This window comes from Pteropus alecto, unplaced genomic scaffold (genome assembly GCF_000325575.1).
Source record: "Pteropus alecto unplaced genomic scaffold, ASM32557v1 scaffold164, whole genome shotgun sequence".
Taxonomy (NCBI): Eukaryota; Metazoa; Chordata; class Mammalia; order Chiroptera; family Pteropodidae; genus Pteropus; species Pteropus alecto.
The window spans coordinates 12,387,455-12,411,140 of NW_006439568.1; the positions used below are offsets into that span (position 1 = coordinate 12,387,455).

Sequence of the window (23,686 nt, forward strand, 5' to 3'; positions counted from 1 at the left end):
TATAATTTTTTTGTGACTATTATATAATAAAGTTACAATTTTCTCATTATCTCTATTGCTGTTTCTACTTTCCTCTGGGCAGTTTGGAATCATATAAATATACAGCAAGTCCTTGCTAAAATATGAAGCAAAGCAATTATTAGGAATACAATAGAATCAATTAAAACATTCAGTCCAATATTAGCCTTGGAGGAATAACCTTTAAATATATTATATCAATGGTGAATGGTTAAAGCAGATTCTTGATTAGCAATGGTCAAAAATTCTCTTTCATCATACATAGTTTTACAAACTATTGTGATGTTTATGTTGCTTACACTCTTAAATTATTAACTTCTTGAGTATTATTTTGTGGTTCCTTATGAAATCTTACCCAGTCTAAGCAAATGGAATAGCTTCACCCTAGAGCCCGAATCTAAATTTTTATTTATTTTTACTTTTACTTTTTAAAATTTTATATTTTTATTTTTTCCAATTATTGTTGACATAAAATATTATATTAGTTTCAGGTGTACAACAGTGATTAGACATTTATATAACTTATGAAGTGATCGCCCTGATAAATCCGGTACACATTTGATAGCATACATAGTTATACAGTGCCATTGACTATATTCCCCATGCTACACTCTGCATCTTCATCAGTATTTTTTATCTGCCAATTTGTACCTCTTAATCCTTTCCCCCATTCACCTATCCCCACCCCCAACCGATAACAATCAAAATGCTCTCTATATCTATGAGCTTATTTTTGTTGTTTGTTTGTTTGTTTGTTTATCCTAGTCTCTAGATTCCAAATATGACCTTTGTCTTTCTCTGTCTGACTTACTTTACTCAGCACAATACCCTCTAGGTCCATTCGTGTTGTTGTAGATGGCAAGATTTTGTTCTTTTTTATGGCTGAGTAATATTCGTGTGTGTGTGTGTGTGTGTGTGTGTGTGTGTGTGTGTGTGTGTGTGTAATATCTTTATCTATTGATCTGTTGAAAAGACACATTATTTCCATATCTTGGCTATTGTGAGTAATGCTTCAGTGGACATGGGAGTACAGACATCTCTTCTTGCATGTCCCTTCAAAGTAGTGTTTTATGTTTCTTCAGATAAATACCCAGAAGTGAGATAACTTGGCCTTCTTTGTTTCTTGTTATACCCTTTGTTTTAGAGTTTATTTTGTCTGGTATAAGTATTGCTACCCCAGCTTTTTTACTTGTTTGTTGCCATTTTCATGAAACATCTTTTTTCATCCCTTTATTTTCAGTCTGTGTGTGTCTTTTGATCTGAAGTGAGTCTCTTGTAGGCAGCATATGTAAGGGTCTTATTATACATTCAGCTACCCTATCTTCTGATTGGAACATTTAGTCCATTTACATTTAAAGTAATCGTTGCTAGATATGTAGCCATTTTATTATTCATTGTTTTTATCTTTTTTTCTTCTTCTTCTTCTTAAGTCTCTCTAACATTTCCTATAATATCAAATTGGTGATGATGCACTCCTTTAGCTTTTTCTTGTTTGAGAAGATTTTTATCTGTCATTTGAGTCTAAATGATAGTTTTGCCAGGTAAAATAATCTTGGTTGATAGGTCTTTGCTTTTCCCCACTTTGAATATTTCATGCCAAGCCCTTTGGCCTGTAAAGTTGTTGAGAAATCAGCTGACAGTCTTATGGAGCTCTCTTGTAGGTAACTAACTGCTTTTCTCTTGCCGCTTTTAAGATTCTCTCTTTGTCTTTAACCTTTGGCATTTTAATTATGATATGTCCTGGTGTGGGCCTCATTAGATTCATCTTGATTGGGACTCTCTGTGCTTCCTGGGGTTGTATGTAAATTTCCTTCACCACATTAGGGGTGTTTTCAGTCATTTTTTTCTTAAAATGGGTTATCAATACCTTGTTTTCTCTCTTCTCCTTCTGGTATACTTGATATTGTTCCAGAGGCACCTTAAACTATCCTTGTTTTTTTTGGATTCTTTTTTCTTGTTGCTGTTCAGATGGGTATTTTCTGCTGCCTTATATTCTAAATCACTGATTCAGTATTCCACTTCATCTAATCTATTGTTAATTCCCCGTAAGATATTCTTCATTTCAGTTATTATATTCTTCATTTCTGACATTCTTTTTATGTTTTCTCTCTATTTTTATTTTTCTATCTCTTTGTTAAAGTTGTTACTGAGCTCATCTACTCCTCCCCTGAGTTCGTTTAGCATCCTTAAACTAGTGTTTCAAACTCTGAATCTGATAGATTGTCTGTGTTTTGTTTAGTTCTTTTTTTTTTTCAGCTTTGCTGTCCTTTGTTTTGGGTCATGTTTCTTTGTTTCCCCATTTTGGCTGCCTCCCTGCGTTTGTTTCTATGTATTAGGTAGGCCACTATGTCTCCCAGTCTTAGTAGAGTGGCCTCATGTAGTGGGCATGCTGTGGATCCCGGTGGCACAGTCTTCCTTAGCCTCCTGAGCCAGGTGCTCTGAGTATGTTTTTTGTATGGGCTGTGTGTGTCCTCCTGTTGTAATTGAGGCTTCGTTGCTGTTTGTTCATCCATAGAAGAGTTGACCCTTGGGCTGATTGGTTTTGATGACTGGTCATCACCTGTGGAGGAGCTATTGTACAGGGACTGACCCTACAGAGCAGAATTTGCTTTAGCAGGGCTCTGTCTGCCCTTGGGTGTGTTGTCCTCAGATGTGACCTTGGGTGGTACTCTGGCTCAGACCAAAGCCAGCCTCCGAGCGTGGGGCCCTGGGAGGGGCCCTGCCACAGGCTGAGTTCAGGTGCAACCTGTGCACTGCTCAGGGCCATTTGGCATAACCACCAAGCAATCCATAGATGGCCACCACCCATGCAGGGCTCAGAAGTGTCATAAGAGGCCAAGCCTGAAACCAAAGCTGGCTGCCACTAGTGCCGGGTTTGGGGCTGCTCAGCAAGAGGTACAGGGCATGCTGAGGCCAGATGCAGCTTGTTTAGGTTTTGTGGACCTTTGAGAGATTTTAGGAAAGTCTGCAGCATGAGCCAAGACAGGCCATTTATATGTAAAATCCACTAGAAGCAACTTGTGTGGGCCCTCACATTGAGAGCAGTGGGGTCCCAGAGATCACAAGGATGGGACAACCAGTATTAGCTACACTGATGGAGATACAGATATGGTGCCCACTTGGGTCTGCAAGCTAGGCTGGGGAGTGCTTAACAAAGGAACAGTACTCTTTGCCAGCACTTCTATCTGGGAGAAAGCTGAACCTTCAGCTCTTGCCCTGAAACCAGACAACTGGTTGTGAGTAAGTCCATGTGCAGGCCCCTTAAGAGGAAAATCTGCGACTCCCTCGCCCCTCAATCTCACTCAGCCATCTCACTCAGCCACAATCTCTGCTGGTCTTCATAGCCAGAAATTGTGAGGACTTCTCTTCTTGTCACTGGAACCCTGGGCTAGAGAGCCTGGTGTGATGCTGGAACCCCTCACTTTTCCCATGGGACCTCCTCAGCCAAGATATTTCTTGATTCTCAGCTGCCACTTGCACATGTGGAACCAGTCCATTTCGCATCTCCACTCCTCCTACCAGTCTCAAGGTAACCTCTTCTTTGTGTTCCAAGTTGTTGGACTTCTGTTCAGCTACACTTCAGGTGACTCCCAATGATGACTATTCTGCAGTTTAGCTGTCATTTTGATATGGTCATGAGAGGAGATAAACACAGTGTTTACGTACTATGCCATCTTGACAGGAAGTCATAAGTTTTTAAATAAAAGTTTCTCTTGATGAGCCCAATGAATTTCTCCTAAGTTCCCATCAATAACATAAGGAACATTACATTTATAAGATAATTGAGGCCCTTCAGTTATTATTGTATCTTTCCAAGCAGTTTTTCAAGGACCATATTATTATGAGGCACCTATTGAAGAGCCCCTGTGGAACTTCCAGTGTTTCATTTACATGGCTCTAATTGTTTTAAGTCTTGAGGACGAACTGAGCTTACAGGACAGTTTTTGCATGGATCCAAATCAATAGTTATAACAGTCTATTAAATTGCCATGAATAATAGATATCCACTTTTATTTATTTGTTTGTATGTGGATTATAGAGAATTTGTGTCTCACTGTTAATCAAGTGACATTAGACCTGTCTTCTACCATCTTAATCGGTAAATGCGAGATTTTTGTTTGTCTCCTAACTACTTTCATCCATAATATCTTTCCAGTAAAACCAATTAGCAAACTGCTTTTTATGTCAAATTTAGAGATTGAATGTCTGGATGTATATTAGTTTACTTTGGTATTATTAAAAAAAAAGATTAGTAAGAAGGTGGTCTCACTTTACCAATATTTGAATTGCTGAACTTAAAAGTACAGATCATATCAATACTGGTATAAGAGAAAAATTTTGCCAGAGCAGTAAAATAGTCAGGGAAGACTTTATCCAGGACTATTGCGAGGAGAGTCAGAATTAACACAACAGAGGCTAACTATGGAGAAAAGAGTCAAGACTATTGCAACAGAGAAGAGAAATTGAAATCAATTCTGCTGCAAAACAAAAGGTGGAGTGTTTTTTAATGCTGGGGTGAACTCATTGAATAGTACTGGAGAACTTTAGATGGGAGAGTAGTCAGTGTGAATAGGCCATTTGTGTTTGCTAATAGTTGCCTGTCAAAGCTGGGCTCCTCCACTCCCACAGAGACCAAAGGACCAAGTGCTTCTCCTTCGATTACTATATTTCAAAGTGATGCTCCCAGGTCCTTGAGAAAGACATTCCTGTGCTGTAGAAATTTTACATCTCTAAGGACAGAGAAAAGATTTCAAATTGCAAGTTTTCTAACAATGTTCTAAGAAAAGGTAAGGCAAGAGCCTGCAGTCAGGAAGAAGTTCCTCCAAAGTTTATCTAAGCTGAGGGGAATGTTATGGCTGTCTTGGCCAATGGGAATACAATTTAGAGCTGTTTAGAAATAGTGATTGTGGGAAACATTACTGGAAGTACAGAAAGAAAGAGCAGTGTTACCAATAACATTTGTTTTCTAATAAAATGTGATTGTTAAGTAATTGAAAAAACACTACTCTGAATAAGACAGTAAGGCAGTCCATTAGAATTATAAGTTTACTCAAATACCTTTTTCAGTTAAGTTTATTGCCATTATCAATTGCTCCAGAAAATTTAAGTTTCAAGTACTTTTTGGGAACCACTGTCCAGCCCTTCTGCAGTTCCGGCTTCCCTTGGAAAACATGAGTCTTCCTGGATTTTTCTTTCACTGTGACAGTTATATGGGTGATCGGGAGCACTTGAAAGGATCCTCCAGCACAGGAACAGCTCATCTTTCCTCTAGAACAAATTTAGGTAGATTGATTGAATGTCCCAATCAATAGGGGTGGCTGACTTTTTCCGGTGGGTACTTCAAGGTCCTTATAACTTTATGTCTTAGGACCTGTAGGGAAGAAAGAAGCCCTTTGAAGTATTAAACATGTTTATTAGAGGATTCAGTTAAATGGGGCACAGGACATGATCTCTGACCCAAATTCATAGGCTTGTCAAATATAAATGCAAAGGGAAAAATATCATGCTTGCTTTCAGCAGTTGCTCTAATTTTTAACAACGTTAGCAGTAAAGTTCTAGGCCATTTTAATCTAGTATATTGTTGAATCTTAGCAAATGAGTTCGATTCATCTTATGAGAATCTGCAAACATTTGTGTAGTTACTGGATGACAGTAGAAATAAGGTGACTTCCTCTTTCTGATTCATTATGCTCCAGTATCCTAAAAGTGGAAAATATATGTGTTAAAGAGACTTTACCTTACCACAGCCTGAGCTTCCGCATCTGAAGAGGGAAAGACTTCAGACCATCCAGACAGTATATACCCCATAACTCGACAAAATCTCTCGCTTTCCACAGGCATTAATTCTATGACATTCAAATGCCACCATTTTCCAGTAAAGTTGGTTGGGGAAGACTGCCAACACATACCTTGTGAGTGTCCTGTAAAGATTTTTGCTGACAAATTGCTCACTACTTTAATATGTTTTGAATAACACCATCTTTTAGGTACATATAGCTAGAGTCTAGTGCCTTTAAAAATCTCACCTTTACTCCAAAGATTATTTTGATAACACAGCATTACTAACCAAGAAATAAGGACTGTAGCATAGGAATGATTTTGTTAGATTATTCCCGTAGTTCAGTAAAATTTTAGTCTCTTTTTTCAATTTTCTTTAGTGAAGCCTATTTTTTGAAAATAACAAAAATTACTTGTTGTAGTAAATGTAAGTCTTCTAAATTTGAAATCTGCCACATTTAACAGTGGCTTTTGCAACTCTATCAGCAAAATCACTGCCTTTAAAAGTTTTCATCCTGGCCCTGTGTGAGCTCTATAAACAGATTACTGATCTAAGGCAGGTGCACAGCCTCTCACAAATCAACTATCAATTTTCCATGATATTTTATTTCCCCTCAAAGTCCTCTATTTTTTCACATTGGCTCTGTTATATGACAGACATCAAACATGTATTATATATACATGTTGCAATTCTCTTCTTACTGCTGTTGACTAGGCTGCTTGTAACTTTACAAGAATTGCAACTCTTATTACTGTTGTTGACTAGACTCTTGTGCCAACTTAGTTCTAGGAAAAATATAAGCTTCCAAAATTTTATTATAAGCTACCATAGCATACAAAGCCTTAAGGTGGACATTTTTATCCCGAGTATATGACCTATCAGCAGACATTATTAAATCTGCACTATGAACAAGAATATCAGATAAATCGTGTCAGAGCCTATTGTCTTCTTCTTTACCATTGTACAATAATGATCATCTATTTGATCAGGATCTGGTCAAAGACTAAGATTTAGGAGATTTCATTTCCCAAGCCCAATATTAGAGTGAATAATAATGCTTATTCATAACTTGTTTGATGCCATATCCACATATTCTGGATCTTTAGCACTTGTAAAATAGCTGTCAAAATACAAAGGACATGCAAATAAGTCAAGTGACTAAAGGTAAGGGTTTCAGTCTTTTCTAAAGGGGTCAGCTGCTGTCACAACATCCCAGTATTCACAGTGCTGTGGCCTCCAGAAGAACTTGTAAATATATTATTGATGTATGGGCTAATCTCAACTTTTGAGATAAAATTCCAAAAATAGCACCTTTATTTTCATGATGAAATAAGGTTTTTCAAAATTCAGAATTCACAAAGCTGAGACCAATTTTGGTCAAAAACCTCTTCAGTTTCTACAGACTTAAGAAGAAGGTCTGAGCAATTATCATGCAGTCGCTCCATCAGAGATTTTCCCCATTCTGCAAACGTTGGAATCTGTTGTCTGTAATATCCTACTAGTCACCCCAAAATTATCAAAATTTTTTGTAGTAAGGCATTTTATGATTGTTACATGACCACGGGCCTTCAGTTGGTTGACCTAATTCAAGAACTGCCATTTGTCTCCCATTCTCATCACCAAATTGTTGGGAAATGTAATTCAAAATAAAATCTTCTGCCAACCCAGTTAACTCTCTCCACAAAATGTAGAAAATAATGAAATGGTTTTAAAATCAAACAAGTGTAAAACCAGACTCCGATGTGCATCACAGACAATCTGCTAAGAAGATCGCAAAGAGAAGTAAATATCACCTTTCTATATAGTAAGGCAGATAAAATCCATTACATACATGCGAACTGCCCTTATCAAAAGGAGAAATAAAACTTCTATTTTTATGACAAGCAGGAAGTTATGACCTGGTATGTGTCTAGGTTGAAACTCCCACAGAAACAGGAGGACAGAATGACATCTTCCTAGATGGTCACATTTCAAAGAAATGGCCCCAAGGCTTCCAAAAAAAAATTATTAATGGCATGAAAAATTGGCAAAAGGCTTATTTAGCTAAAAATGCTTGCATATATTTGAAAGAAACATATAATTCATAATTTCAAGTTTTCTAAAGGAAATGTTAGAGAATTTTTCTTTCTCCTAACATCAGGAAAATTTTTAATTATTATTATTTTTTAGATATACATTTACCTTTACACCAAAAATGAGTTGTGCACTAGACAGAATCACAGCCAGTAAGAGAATAAGTTAACAAGGGGACAGTTTAGAATGTATGTGTTAACCGTTCTTTATGAAATAACAAAATTACCGTGCTGGAGGTTTAGGGCTGGTAAAAGTTCTGACTGAGATGAGTATATAAAGATGTAATAAAAAACAATAACTAAATCTTCCCATGATAACATCTTTTAATATTCACTGTGAGATTGATCGCTGGCGTATTTAATATAGTGTATCTTATGGACATCTTATTTTTTAAGCTCTCATGCTCATTTCATAATTGGTTTATTTTACTTTTTGTCTCTAACTTGAGTCCTCACTCTTACACATAAATTTGTTTCTCTACTGTAGTTCAAAAAACTAGTACTTATGGACTCACCAATTGATAATTAAAGATTTTCATGCCCCATGTTTAATTACAAGATGTTTTCAAATGATAGTATATGTGTATATACAAGCATACAGGTATACATACGTATTACAAAAGAGAATGTTTGCGTATGTATCTTTTATATTATAATAATTTTAAATTTTCTTTGGGAAGAAAACATGAAAATAAAAGAAAATTCTATAGTATCTTCCTATCATAATGGTCACAGTATTCCTCGATATCATGCGTAATCTCATAATTAAATCATAATATTTAACTGGGTTTCTTTGCAAAAGATTTCAGTACATTCTGTGACCCTGGACACCGGTGACATAGCTGTCTTGCTCAGGCAGTCCACTGATGATGCTTTACAGTTTTGGTGACTGGCTAAGCAAGGCATTTTGCTGCCTTGCTTAGTCACTTCAAGGATGTGGTCATCCAAGCTGCCCTCTGCTGGGCTAATTCTAGTATAACTTCCATCCAAGAGACTAATGCTCTTAGAATAGGTATACTTTTTATTATTAAAAGAAACTTATGTAAAGTCCATTTTTTTCCTCCTTCTGTTCTTGACCAACTTTCCGCCCCAAGATCTTTTTTACTCATTTGCTTTCCTCTGTTACATGACCCTTGACTTTGGTTCAAGTATGTGACTACAACATTATTAATGACAGAGGAAACATGAAGTAATTTCCCTTGTTGGATTATAAAATTGAGTCTTCCTGAATGAGATTTTTAATACATAGATTCAGTGATGCCACATTAAATTAGAAGCATGTTCTTTAAAAATAAAAATAAAATAAAAACATTTACAGTAAAACATATAGGATCTAGCTAGCCTGACATGAGTATTAGAAAGGGTTACATTATATTCCCTACCATTTCATTGTTTTGCATAGTGCTTAAATATTTTTTTCACAATATTTCTTTAGAACAGAGTTCTGTGAAACTTGAAAGGTTAAAATGAAGCACATTCCTGGTGTTTTTAAAAAAAACTTATAGATCCTTTTTTTTTCAGTTCAAAAGAAGTATAAGATTCTCTGATGGTTGAAATTTTTGTATGCTGCCTCAGGGATATGAAAGATCTAACCTAGTTAAACACATAAAATGATACTTGTTTATAATAAACCTTGATCACTAAATTACGTTGTTTGTTCCGTTACATCAACACATAGTCTTGTAAGTTTATGTGATAGTTGCTTTTTTTCTAGTCAAGGAGGTATTGAGAAACACATGTCTCATTATTTGCCTTCAGAGAATGTTTTAATAACCCATTTCTTTCTTATTGGTCCATCTCTCTTAGGCTGACTGGAAGCTTTGTGCCAGACTTGATAGTGAGTATGAGCAGCCAAATGTGGCTGCACCTTCAAACAGATGAAAGTGTCGGATCTGTTGGCTTCAAGGTTAACTACAAAGGTAATGATGAATTGCTACTATGGGAAATATGTTATCTTGATATCACCAGAGAATACTTGTAAACGCTAGTTTGATTGCATCTACAAAATAAAAGTTTCCTAGAGTACAAGCAGGAATACACTGGAAAAAAAAAAAAAGCGCTCTTCTTTAACTACAAATGTTTATTTTATTTTTCTTTACATAAGTTTTTTTTTTTTTTTTCATTAATGTGTCTGTTTGCCTAACTCATTCTTCCTCCAGTTTACTATAATATCTCTATGCTTTAGTCACTCTGGACTCCTGGCCTTTCGCAGAGTAGATAGTGTAATTTTATATACTTTATACAGTTTGCCTGGAAAGAAAATGTATAAGTAATTATTAAATACTTAACTAAGAAGTAAAGTACTTAATTTCTCAAAGGTTTCAGGATACCTGTTTTTTTTTTGTTGTTGTTGTTTTTTTGGGTAATCTATTAGTGATCGTCTCAGATCAAATACGCGGTCTTAGTGTTCATATTATCAACCTCTATTTGACTCATAGACCACAAATGTGTGAAATTGCTGCACCCATTCCAGCGCTGGAATGATACAGATTAATGATTATTACATGTGTATAACAATCTCCTTTGTTCTATTTTCATTTGTAAGAGATAGATGAAAGCATTGTGAAATCATGAATAACTTTGACATATGATGAACCTTGATTAAAGTTAGAAACAATGGATATATACTCACAATGTACATATTAGAAATTCTAATTTGGAATTGACTGAAAAAAATATGTAAATGTTAAATTCAATTAAAATCCATGCTCTAAAAGATGAAAATGTAAAATAGACCATCAGAACATTATGTTGCTTGAATTTATTATTTCTATTGTGGAAAAGTCATTATTATCTAGCTTATCAATTAAACGATAGCTGTACAAAATTCTCTTACTTGCATAATAATAATTTCTATCAGAGTTTTCTTTTTCTAACATTGGCCTGCCATGCCTTTGTATCTGGACTCATGGAAATGAATGCGTGATGTTGTCAGGGAGACAAGATGCATGCATTCTGTGTTTTTAACTTGCAACTAAATTTGGTACTATATTAATTGAATAGTTCACAAAATCTGTATAAATGTCAGTTTAAAAAAGTAGAAAGGTTAGCCAGATTGTAATTGAACATATATTTCTCCTCCATTTTAAATTCACATCTATCCCTAGTAAATAAAAGTGTTAGAAAATTTAAATAATCTTCAGTTTATGTTAAAAGTATCTTTTTTGTTATTTTTTTCGTTGTTGTTATTTCCCCTCTTAAAATGGCTAATTGAATCTGGCATCCTTATATTCCTCTTGGCTTTATTATTTTCTTCACCCTAGGGAGGTCACCTGTCAGAAAATCTGTAGCCATTTAAACCTTAGAAACTGTATTAATCATTAATGACAATGCTTCAACAAGAACAAGGTTATTAAAGCTCACGGACAGGTTGGAGCAGCAGGAGCGTTCTCTCGATATTTACAGAGCTCTTCACTCCAGTGCAGTTCAAGAGCTGGAAGTACATTGTAAAGTAGCAAAAATGTTAGCATTATTTTGTTTTCTTTCTGCTCAGTTTTCAACAAGAGTAATTCAACAGTATTTCCTAAGGATCTGCTTAGGTGCCAGCTACTGAATGAGTTGTTGAATATAGAAAGGACAGCCAAATATTCTCTCTCTCAGGAAGATCATAATATAGTGACAGAGAAAAATATACTCAACTATTTATACACAAATATCTACAAAGAAGAGATATTTGAAACTAAGCCAGGAGATTCTTAATGAATAATGCCCTTATTCTTCTCCCTCCCTTCAGTCTTCCCTCTTCAAGTCTATCTTACTCACCGCTAATGGTGATCTCCTATCAGCGAAGAGGCAATCATATTACGATCTTATTTTAAATGTTTCCATAACTTTTCTTTGCCTAGAGATAAAGTCCAAAACCTCCATAAATCTTATCTTCCGGCTTTCTTCACACTGTTTTTCTTTTTCTCTACAGTCCAATTTAATCAAATTATCCAAAATTATCTGAACCCAACAAGTTTTTCACACTTCTCCTTCTCTGGACATTCAGTAAATTCTACCTGGATCCCTATTCTAATTTTAATTCCACATCATGTCACTCATCCCTCAAGACGAAGTTCAAATATTTATTCTTCTCAGAAGTTTCCCTTAACTCCACCTATCACAAAAGAACACTTACTCTGTTATGTAAAAATCCATACCATATATATATTATAGAACTAGATGGCAATATGTCATATTCATCTTTATTTTTCTAATAGCACCCCCCTGCTATGTCATCGCAGGTGATTCCTGATAATTTAGTCAATAAAGATGAGAGAATGATTTGACCTATGTAATGTGATATAATATAAGGTAAAATATGTCCTCAAAGTTTAGTTTATCATGTTTTCCCCCTATTGTGAAAATCATATTTTTGCATTCTCCATACTGTAAAACTTGAGCTCCAAGTTGAAGCGGGGTTCAATCTGAGATGTTTCAAATTTTGATATGTGGATAGTTTCAGCAACTTCTCCTACTAAAAATAATTTTCATAATTACCATGCTCTCTGTTAAGTAATGTGTTGGTTCTAAATGGAACACCTGCTAAAAAACTTTCCCGATTCAATCTAAAGATATCTTCTTTTTTTGTCACCTGTAGATTTTGCATGACATAGCATTAAATGTAGCCCTCTTGTAAATTAAAGATATATCTTATCGTATGTATTCTCTTTTAAATTTAAAAATTTTAAAAGTAGTGACTAAATTATGTAACTTAAATTGTTTTTTACAATATACTTTAATTCTTAAATTGTTTTGGTAATTGCCTAAGACAATGTTTTTAAACTTGATTTTAAAGAAAATAAGATTTCAAATAAATTCTGTTAGAAACTCAGAATAGAAAAGGATCAAAGCTAGAATGCTAGTGTAATGAGGGCGGGAAAGGAGATTGGCATCCCACTTTACTCAGACTGCCCCTTACTCCCTTCAAACGTAGGAAGAACCCTAGTGCTCCAAAATCATAGTTTGAAAATGACTGTTGTAAGACTACAGTATTGACTGAGAGACCAAAATTTCATCTGTCAATATAAAATGATATATAATTGCCTAAATTGCCATTATCTGAAGAACTTCAGTCTTAATTTTTGGAACTACCAACTTTTTTTTTTTTCTCCTGTAAAGTTTGTACAGTACTTATCTAAAATATAAAAATGCAACAAATGTTGCAAATCAAGAAAGTAGTCCTTTTTTATAAATGCAATTTATTCTTTTCAGTTAGAATTAATGTAATGTTTATCGTATACATGGCAGAGGGCTGATTACTGTATGTAATTGCAGAAATGAATAAAATAACACCATACTCCTGAGAAGTTTAATGATATCTCTTGTTAAAATCAGGAATATTGTTGTTAGCTATAACAAGTCACAGCTATCTGATTCACAGATTTATGAATTTGCCAAAATTATGACTCAAGATGACACTAGGTGTTCCTGCTAAAAAGGAAAAATAACCGAGCCATCCATCTTGCCCCATTGCCTTTAAAGACATTAATTTTGTTTTCTTGTTTTTATATTATCATTATTTCAAATGCATAATAACCACAAAGGAAGCAAAAAATAAGTTTGTTTTTTTTCTAATAGACACATTAGTTCCCATTAACACTGCACTGTTTTTTGGATGTATTTTTATTTTCATCTTAGAAAGCCAAAGAATAATTAATTTAAAAGAATAATTGATAATTACCAAGAGCCTTGCATTTTGCAGTCATTTTTCCTACATTAACTTATTATATCTCATTAGAACTCCAAGAGGTAAGAATGATTACTCATTTTAACAAATCAAAAAACTGACTAAGGTACAAGCACCGTGGTGACAGGAAGTTTGGTCTGTTTTGTTCACTGTTGTGTGCCCATGACCTAGCACAGTGCCTAAAACATAGTAAGCACTCAATAAGTATTTGTAGAATGTGTGAATGAACATGTGTGTCAGCTCTGAGAGCTTAGATGCAACTCTGAGTTTGTTGACTTCTTCTTGTTTTCCATTATGCAATATTACATTTCAGTAGATTTTTAGGGTTCGGTAATGCAGAAAGTTCAAAGCCTGGAGACAAGCTGGAGGACCTAATCAGTTTTGAAAGCATGAGGGCATTAAACTACTGAGCTCCCATTGTCTTATCAGTCACACATAAATGTAAAGTGTGCATACGTGCATGCACACACACGCGCACACACAGCAAAAATCACCTGATTTCAAATGTCTGCACATTTTTATTTCTACATGGTTCCTTGATATTCTTTAGGAATGTTTAGTAAGAGAGCTTAAAACTATAAGAAAAGCGCATAAAGACAAAGCCGTAGCCTCCATAGAACTCTAAAAGTGATACTGTCTCTTTAGAAATCAGATATTGTAATCGTTGGATTAATTTTCAGTTGTGTGATAGTGTGCATTTTCAACAACATAGTATTAATAGCAAACACTTATTGAGTGGTTACATACTATTGTAAGTACATGTATTGTCCCATTGAATCGACTGCAACAAATCTATCACTATCATGTGTATGACGTAATTGAGGCACAGCAAGTTAGATAATTTGTTCAAGATCATGTGGCTAGTATGTGGCAAAATCAAGATATGACTCTGAATTCTGTTTTTAGATTGCTGCCTTTCAGAAAGTTTATATTATTTTCATCAACGATATAGCTAAAAGTTAAATTTATTTAGATATTTAAATGTTAATAAGATAACTCTCACTAAAGTACATGGCTAGAGTTTAAAATTTTGATGAAGCCATATCTGCTTATATGAGATTACCTAAATTTTTGAAATAGAACATCTTCATGAAAGATGATTATTTTTCTTAAATACTGAGAATAACTATTTTTTTATGGTTTAAAGTAAATTCAGAGTACCATTCTTTCATTGTAGAACTGAGGAAAAGAAATTCCATTATTTGATCAAATGCAAGTCTTTAGTAATTAGGACATATACCAGAGATAAGATAGATAGACACCATAGATTTGAAAATTAATCTGTTGTTTACAAGTGTTTAACCCAAATTTAAGTTCAAATTTATGAACCTTAGCTTCTTCAAAATGCCTGTTTAATGATGGAGATATCTTTTTTTACATATCAGATATTTTTGGAAGTTGATTAGAACATTTTGTAGATAGCTTTTGATGATATTTTAAATAATAATCATGCAGCAAAATTTCTTTAAAAAATTAAGCGATTAGATTTTATGTTTTTATATTTGTAGAAGCAGACGTTCCTTTCTTTTTTTCACTTTTTTTCTATTCTTTTCTTTTTCTTTTACCTTTCTTTTTATATGAGATAATAGTATACATATTACTACCCAACTTCTTTTCATTTATCAATATATCATGACTGTCTTTCAGTCGATTCATATAGATAGTCATTCTTTTAAATGACTTCATAACAGTTCACAAAATGTACACATCATAATTTAACATGAAGCAGTACTCATTTAGATCATTGCCTTCATTATGATGTTACAATGTTGAAATAAATATTCTTGTTTAAGTATTTATACATTTTTATAATAAGACAATTCTAAAATAAACCAATATAGACATTTAAATACATAATGTATCCCGAATAATTATTTTCTAAATTTTATATTTCTCCACTCCCAGAAACATAAAAGTTAAGCTTTTCCTACAACCAAAAACACAATGTTACTAATCTTTTAAGTGTTTGAGAATCTATTATAAATGCACTGTCATTGCACTGAATAGCTACAGGGTTGTTGATCATATTTTCATAGACATAATAACCACCTGGATTTCATTCTTTTTGGAATTTTTAGTTTTGTGCTTTTTCGAAGATATTATTACTTATCATAATATATCTGTTTTTTCCTCTAATTCTGGGTGAACAGAGAATTATATTTTCATGTCCTTGAAGTTAAGTGAGCTCATGTGACTACTAAAATGTAAATAAAAGTGACTGGAGTCAGTCTCAGGCCAATGCATTGAATTACTGATGTTCTCTTTCAAAATGAACAATGAGGTCATATCTTCTAGGGGGCATAGTTCCAAAACAATATGGCTTCCTTTGACCTGTGTTCCTTAATGACTATGGAGAACAGAGGTCCTCCCTCCACCTCATTTCCCCAACTGTATACCATAAGTCGCATGAGTAAGAAATAGACCTTTGTTTTGTTAAGCCTCTGGAATTATAGAGTTAATTTCTTATCTCAGCATAACCTAGTGTTTTCTGACTGATACCCAACATAATTTAGTCTGCTCTTGGGTTGCTTTTCACTCTTATAAAATTGTAGGTACTTTTAGCACTTAAGGAGTATTAACTTTTAGTTTGTCACATACATTACAAATATTTTCTTTCAGTCTATTTTGATTCTGTGAATTCTCCATACGAAGTTTTTGTTATTCTAATCAAATATATCATTCCTGACATCTGGACTTATGTATGTATTGTTCATCTTTTAAAGAGTTCATCATAGTTGTAATTTTTTTTTTTACATTTCAAACTTTAAACCACCGGAATTTATTTATATATTTTGACTGAATGTTTTCTTCTAGATTAAAGACAATTTTGCCAAAAATATTATTCATTAGGTCATCATTTTCCCATAGAATTGAAAGGTCACATTTATTACATAATAAGTTATTATATACACTTGGATACACATAACTGTTTTTTTCTTCTTCTTAAACTATACTGTTTCAGTTTCACTCGTTTTGAGGTTTTATTTTTAAAAATATCTTGTGAGCAAAACTCCATGCTACTAAATTCTCCTATCTCAAAATTTTCATGACAATTCTTGTGCACTTAATTTATACCTATTTGTAAAATACCATTGTTGAATTAAAAAAAAAAAAAACTATTCATGATTTTCATTAGAATTGCATTAATTTTATATATTTCTTTGGGTGATATTAATGTTCTTAATATTACCTAAATGTTGATAGCTTTATTCTTAAATATTTCTTACTTTTTGGTATATTATAATAGGATATTTATTTTTCTATTTTCATTTATGATTGATTAAAATAACTATTATGGCATAGTATGTTATTATTATATTTCTAACTACTATGAAGTTATTGATTTTTGCATATCTGTATAGTATTTAGCCATATCATTTATTGCTTTTATTAACTTTAATTCTTTTAAAATTAAGCATTATAATAATTAGGAAGGCATTAATTAGCAAATTACAGAAAACCCAGCTGATATCATCCTAACTAAGGGTTTATCATTTCCATATGACATGTCTAGAGAAGAGTAGATGCTGATGCTGAGTAGTTGTTTAGCCCCGTCGCCTGCTGTCAAGTACTTCCTTTCATCCTGTCCACCTTCCTTAGCATATTTGTTTTTCTCCACAAAGTTGTAACGTCATTGTTCCCAGAGGTCTGTTGTAGGAGCAGAGTGGAACTACCAAAACCCTGTTAAATTATAGTGATGAGAGCTGGCATTTCTATTTGGTTCTTCTTTTGATGCCAGTCACTTTATTATTTCAACATTCAGCATGATATTTGGCACAGATATGTGGAAGAGTCTTTACTAAGTCTAGTAAGTTTCTTCTTGGTACTATTTTATTCTGAGTTTTTCTTGGGAATGGCTATTGAAGCCAACCATTTCTCTATTCTAGCTGGCATTTCTATTTGGTTCTTCTTTTGATGCCAGTCACTTTATTATTTCAACATTCAGCATGATATTTGGCACAGATATGTGGAAGAGTCTTTACCAAGTCTAGTAAGTTTCTTCTTGGTACTATTTTATTCTGAGTTTTTCTTGGGAATGGCTATTGAAGCCAACCATTTCTCTACATTCATTGACACGGTCACCCCTTCCACTATGTTCATAGGTCTCCTGTTGTTGGGACAGACTGCCTGCCATTACCGCAGTAAAAACTTGAACATGATGCCCAGTCTTTTAATACACTCTTGGATTCAGTTTACTAATAATTTGATTATAATTTTGCATATAATTAAATATGTGAATTAGACTATAGTTTCTTTATGCTAATTTTATAAAATTTGGGTTTTAGGCTTATTGTAGTTTCACTGAATGACTTAAGAAGTTTGTCAGTCCTCTGGAATAGTGTGACTAACATAAGAGTTACATATCTTTGAGAATAAGAAAGAACCTAGGTATTTGGTCATTTTTACTTGAAGATAAATACTTGGCAAATTAATTTTTCCCCCCTATGGCTATAAGTCTCTTCGAATCTCTTGGATTAATGTTGGTCATGTATGTCTTGTTAGAAATTTTTCTTGGTTATAGATAGTAATTTCCAAATATGTTAACACTTCATATATATTTTATTTTAAAAATTAAAATAATAGAGATATCTTATTCAGATAATTTATTTATAATGTATATTAATTCCAAGGACTAAGTTTTTTCTCTCTTTGCCTACATCTGCTTTTTTGCCCACTCAGCAGTTCTTCTACTTTCTTCTGGTATCTGAACTCTTCTAGGCTTTGATGAACCTTATCTCTTCCATTTCTGTATGGCTCTGTTGGTTTGGGCTGAACTAATCAGGATTCCCTTTGATACAGTTAGCAGTCCTGGATCTAGGGCAATTAATACAGATTCTGGGTGAAAGATACTGGGTCTCTCTAAGGTTATAAAATCTAAGGGTCATTTAACTTGGTACTATGGGGTGGAGGGCAACTTTCTTACCTTATGTCAGTAGCTTACCAACAGAGACAGGGCAGAACCAACAAATGGAAAAAAATGGAAAACAGTATTGTAGACATAATTGAAACTCTAAATGCCTGAAGGGAACACTCTTCCTTGGTTTTCCAATTGTATGAGGCTATAAACTTCCCCTAGTTTAAACCTTGGGGAGTTCAATTTCTTTCACTTATAACTGATTGAGCCCTGATTAACACACTTGTCATCTCTTTCTTGTTTAATTCTTTCAACATGGAAAAAAGGGAGCATCTAGATTATAGTTCAGTGCTTTCAGAATCAGATATATTTTGTTCTTTATTTCTTTAATGTGTTAGCATGGAAAAACACTGTAGTTGGGTCCAGGGAGAATGTATACTTATGGAAAAGAACAGTTATATTTGAGTAAGTAATATTCAGTATGTTCTTTGCTTTTTCTCAGGAAAGGAAACAAATATTAGAGTTATGGAATTACCTTCCATTAACAGTATACATCGTAGTGGGCAATACATCCTAGTGCCTTAATACCATTATTTATGAACTAAGTTGTGGTTCTTGTTCATTTTTGTCTTCAAATTATGACATGAGATTGAGATGTTTTGAAAGTAGCATCATCAGTTCCTTGGTTCTTTCATGATTGATTATGACACTGACACATAACCTTGCTTAGTTATCATTGAAATCATTTTGAGAGAATAATGGAAAAAAATCATGTAAAATGTTTGATTCTTTTCTCTGCCTTAGGATTTCTATTATGAACAGTTTAGAAATAGACTCATGCACATATGACTAATTGATTTTCAACAGAGGTTTTAAGGAATTCACTGGGGAAAGGATATCGTTTATATTTATTTTTAATAAACAATACAGAAACAATTGTATAGCCACATGCCTCCCCCCCGCAAAAAAAAAAAAAAAAAACCCTTCAACCTTTACCTTACATAATATACAAAAAATTAACTTGAAACGGGTTATAGACCTAAGTATAAGAGCTAAAAATATAAAACTTTTGGAAGAAAACATGGAAGAAAAGCATAGTTATCTTGGTTTAGAGAAAGTTTTCTTATAAGAGCCAAAAGCATGTTATATGTTACGGACTAAATGATGGTTTCCCCCCAAAATGTACATGTTGAAGCCCTCCCCACAATGAGATAGTATTTGGAGATGGGACTTTAGGCAGGTAATTTGGTTTAAATTAAGTCATAAGGGTGGGACCTTTATGATGAGATTAATGCCCTTGTAAAAAGAGTCACCAGAGAGCCTGGTCTCTCCCTTCAAGCACTTGCACTGAGAAAAGGCCACGCAAGTACACAGTTTTGTCAAACTGTATTCTTTAAATATGCACAGTTTATTGTTCATCAAGTATACCTCAGTGAAGCTATAAACAAATTTCTATGTTAACATTATCAGATAATGTTTTGAATAAACATTAAGCTAAGCTGTATTATTTTAATGGTTTTATTTTGAGAGAAATAAGAAAAAGATTATGAGCAACATGTTTTAACAATTTTTGACAAGACAAGAACAGTGTTTTATTCAAAATGATTTCTAAATATAAGAGAATATATGGTCAGAATACATATTTTAAGTGCCAAAGTGGTTATACCTGCAGAATTTGTTTCTTTGTTTGTTTGTTTTGGTAAGTTAAATCTATGACAAACAAGAGTACCATTGATATAATGGAGATTAGGATAAGGAAAATTTATATCCAGGCAACAAATGACATGCTGATTATTGCATTTTTTTTTCTTCGTGTTCCATTAAAACACTCTTAGGTTAATGGTACAAAGTGAAAATTCATTATAGTAAACCACTTTTCTTGATCCTGATGGTACATGCCTAAGAATACCTGACTTGTTCTTGTGAGGAACTGATTCTTATTGAAACTGGAAACATTCTTCTTTTTTCTCCAGATATATGAGCTTTTATCAATTTGCTTCAATTGTATGATTTTTTTACATCTCTTTTATTAGAATATGTCTTTAGAAGTCACCATTTATTTGTAGAATCTCAAAATTAAGCCATGGTATATGTCTGAGTAAAGTCAGTTAAAAAAATGTCTTCACCATATTTATATATTGGTGAAATGATGATATATGACAAAAGAGTGAATTATGTGTATACTTTTTTGTCCTTTCAGATAGTACAGTTAAACAGAAATTCTGCATAATCCAGCATTGCACTCCCACAGTACTTAACCACAATTCCTATGGATAGTCCAATAAATATGTAAAACTTTAGAGATTAATATAAAACCAAAATGGCTTTTGATATTAAAAAATTACTATAGTACCAACAGTTGATTCTTAAATTTTTTAATTCTAAAAATGTGTTTTAAAGCATAAAACTAATGAAGAATAAAGATCTTTCAAGACTTTGAGATTTATGAATTCCTCAAATCTTTCCATGTATTTCTTAGTTTTCTAGTGCTAGAAAATCAAATTAGTGAAATAAAATTATGTATGGCAGAGTTATATCATTCTTTTTTACAAAATATTTTACAAATATTTTCTATTTTTCCATATCCTGTCCTTTAAATCAAGTGAATTAAATTTAACAAGAACAAAGTCATCTATAGAACATGCTTAGATGATGATATCATACTTTAAAAAAGTATTCTCTCAATAATAAAAATAATGTTTAATTATATTGAAACTAAAACTGAAGTTTTCAGTTTCTTAGGAACTAAATTATCATATACTAACATAACATGAGTGTGTAACAGAGATATACTTTAATGTTTGTACTACTAGATTGGAGTCTAAATTCATTTATGTAAATAACTGCATTCCTCTGTGGTGTGCCATGTGCATCACTGACTCAGTATTTGCAGAAGGGACAATTGCCATATCTTTAAAACCAGGAGGTTGGAGTTGGACTAAACAGTGTCTGCATTTTCTGAGTTTTAACTTTTTCTTTCTAGAGTTGATAACTTAAATGTTCATATATTTATTGCACTGTTCGATAATATTATATTCAGTATTCATTAATTATGGTAAACTGATATATGTTTAGTGAGATGTTCATTGTGTGAATTCCAAGATAAATCTCTCCCTCAGAATTTACTGTAGATTTAACACCTTACTATCTGGTTGTAGTCTGTTAACACCAAATCAGTGAGCCTTCTTGGGTTTTCCCATTATCATGTCTTTTGAAATATCTCTTCTTTTGATATCGTTTTATGTTCTTTGTTGAAATCTTGTAATCTATAAAAAGAGATTTCTCTTTCTGAGGAAAATTTCAGTCACATGTATTTTGTGTGGGATTTTCATGACAACATTTTATTCTACCTCTCAAAATAAAGAGGACTTTTAAGCATGACTCATGAAAAATCATTATATTAGAGTAAGATTTATTTTTTGTTCTGTTTTTTTTATTAGCTTAGAAGATTTTTTAAAATTTCATTTTATATTGAATACATCACATTCTTTTCAAAAAACTACTGTTCCTAAAATACCCAATTTGACTTTATTTATCTTAATCTATAGTGAGAACCAAGCCCTTTGTTTCTACACCCCCAGAATCAGTGGCAGCAGAATATTAAAAGTAATGTCATTTTTAAAATATTCACCGAGTTTCAACTATATGGCAGGCATTGTGGAGAGGATAGGGTACATAGCACAAAACAAGAGACATAGTCACACTTTCAGTCTAGTGGGACAAAGACTGACACTTAGCTAATAATTGTAAATGTGACAAGTGCTAAGAATGAAAAACAGAATGTGCTTTTTGGAGACTATAACAAAACTCCTAATGCAGTCTTGAAGAAACATTTCCTGAGGAGGTGACCTCAGACTCAGGCTGAGTGGAAGTTACTGAGGCTGGAAGCTGGGCAACATGATGAGCTTGTGCAGATCACAAGTTCCATTTGGGGAACTGATAAAACTCCAGTCCGTTTAGCAAGAATTCAGAGAGAAGGAACTGGGGAGGAGTCCTAGAAGAGGCTAGAGAGATGGGAAAGAGCAGGTAATGCTTTGGTTTAAGAGCCATGTATGAATCTGTGGTGATGAAAGATGTCCATTTTCATCACTGCCAGGTAGGCGGTTATCCCTGAGGACAAGGACTAGTATTTATTAAAATAATGGAATCATAGAACACTGGTGCTGGAAGAGACTTTTGAGGTAATTGAATCAAATATACATATTCCCTCTCAGAGGAAGAGATTGAAGCCAGTAGAGATTGATTAATTTTTCTGACAATCATTACAGGTAGTGCCTGATCCTAAAGTGAGGTGTTGTATCTCAGCCACTTTCCATGGTACTACATTGCTCCATACTTTGCATTTCTCCATGAATCCAAGTTATATACAGTTGGATGATTGATAAATATACTTTTGTGGTTGTAAAACACCTTTATCAAATAATTTATAGTCATCACAATTTCTGATGAAAATGTTTTTCCCCTTAATGCCAGTAATCATTTTATTTTAAATATGTTATATTGGTGATTATTCATTATATCCACCTTAATTGGAGGAGATAGTCTAAATCAAAAAGTATCAGTGTAATTGGAATAAACATTGGAGACTAAAATGTTATTTCTTATTTGTTATAAGCAGAAAGTAAGATGTGAGATATGTGAGATTTTTAGGTTTTCAAAACCCAGTTTTTAATGGCAGAGGAGAACAAATTTATTCTTCATTTGATTAAATAAAATTTCAGTTTTATTTTTGCTTATTTCAATTGAGAAAGAAATCTTCATAGTTTTAATTCAAAATTTTGGAATAGGGCCAGTGTGACTACATACAAAAAGGTATATATTTTATAAATGACCTGTTTACTAAATGTATTATCATATTATTTTAGGGACACAATGGTGGTACTAACCACTGAGAAACTCAGCAGTTTAAACAACAGTTATTTATTTTCTCAAATCTATTGATAAGCTAGGGGTAGGATGATCTAGGCTGAGTTTGGCTCAATGCATCATTCATTCTATTGAGACAAGTGGGCCAGACTAGACATGGTCTTTTCTTGACAATGGCAAAAGTGCATAGGATTAAAATTCAATCATATGTTTTAAAAGCTCAGCTTTCATCTTGTTTCCTAAAATCCATTGACAAAATCAAATCATACTGACAAGCTCAGGTACAAGAGTCAGGGAAGTGAATTCTTCCTCCCCCGCCCCGCCCCCCCACCAAAAAAAGTCGAGAAAGAGAGTGAATATTTTAAAATAACCTAGTTTGCCACAAGCACTAACCCTGAGATCAATGGGATAGATGATAGATAGAT

The 23,686-nt window shown here is 33.4% G+C and overlaps 1 protein-coding gene across 1 annotated transcript in view; it reads left to right on the plus strand.

Annotated features, from left to right (window-relative positions):
- CSMD3 (CUB and Sushi multiple domains 3) overlaps positions 1-23,686 on the plus strand; it is a 1,016,080-nt gene that overhangs the window by 508,310 nt on the left and 484,084 nt on the right. The window contains exon 13 of the mRNA XM_006916698.2: positions 9,676-9,788. Within this exon, the coding sequence (XP_006916760.1) occupies positions 9,676-9,788 (113 nt within the window). The remainder of the gene's footprint in view (positions 1-9,675; positions 9,789-23,686) is intronic.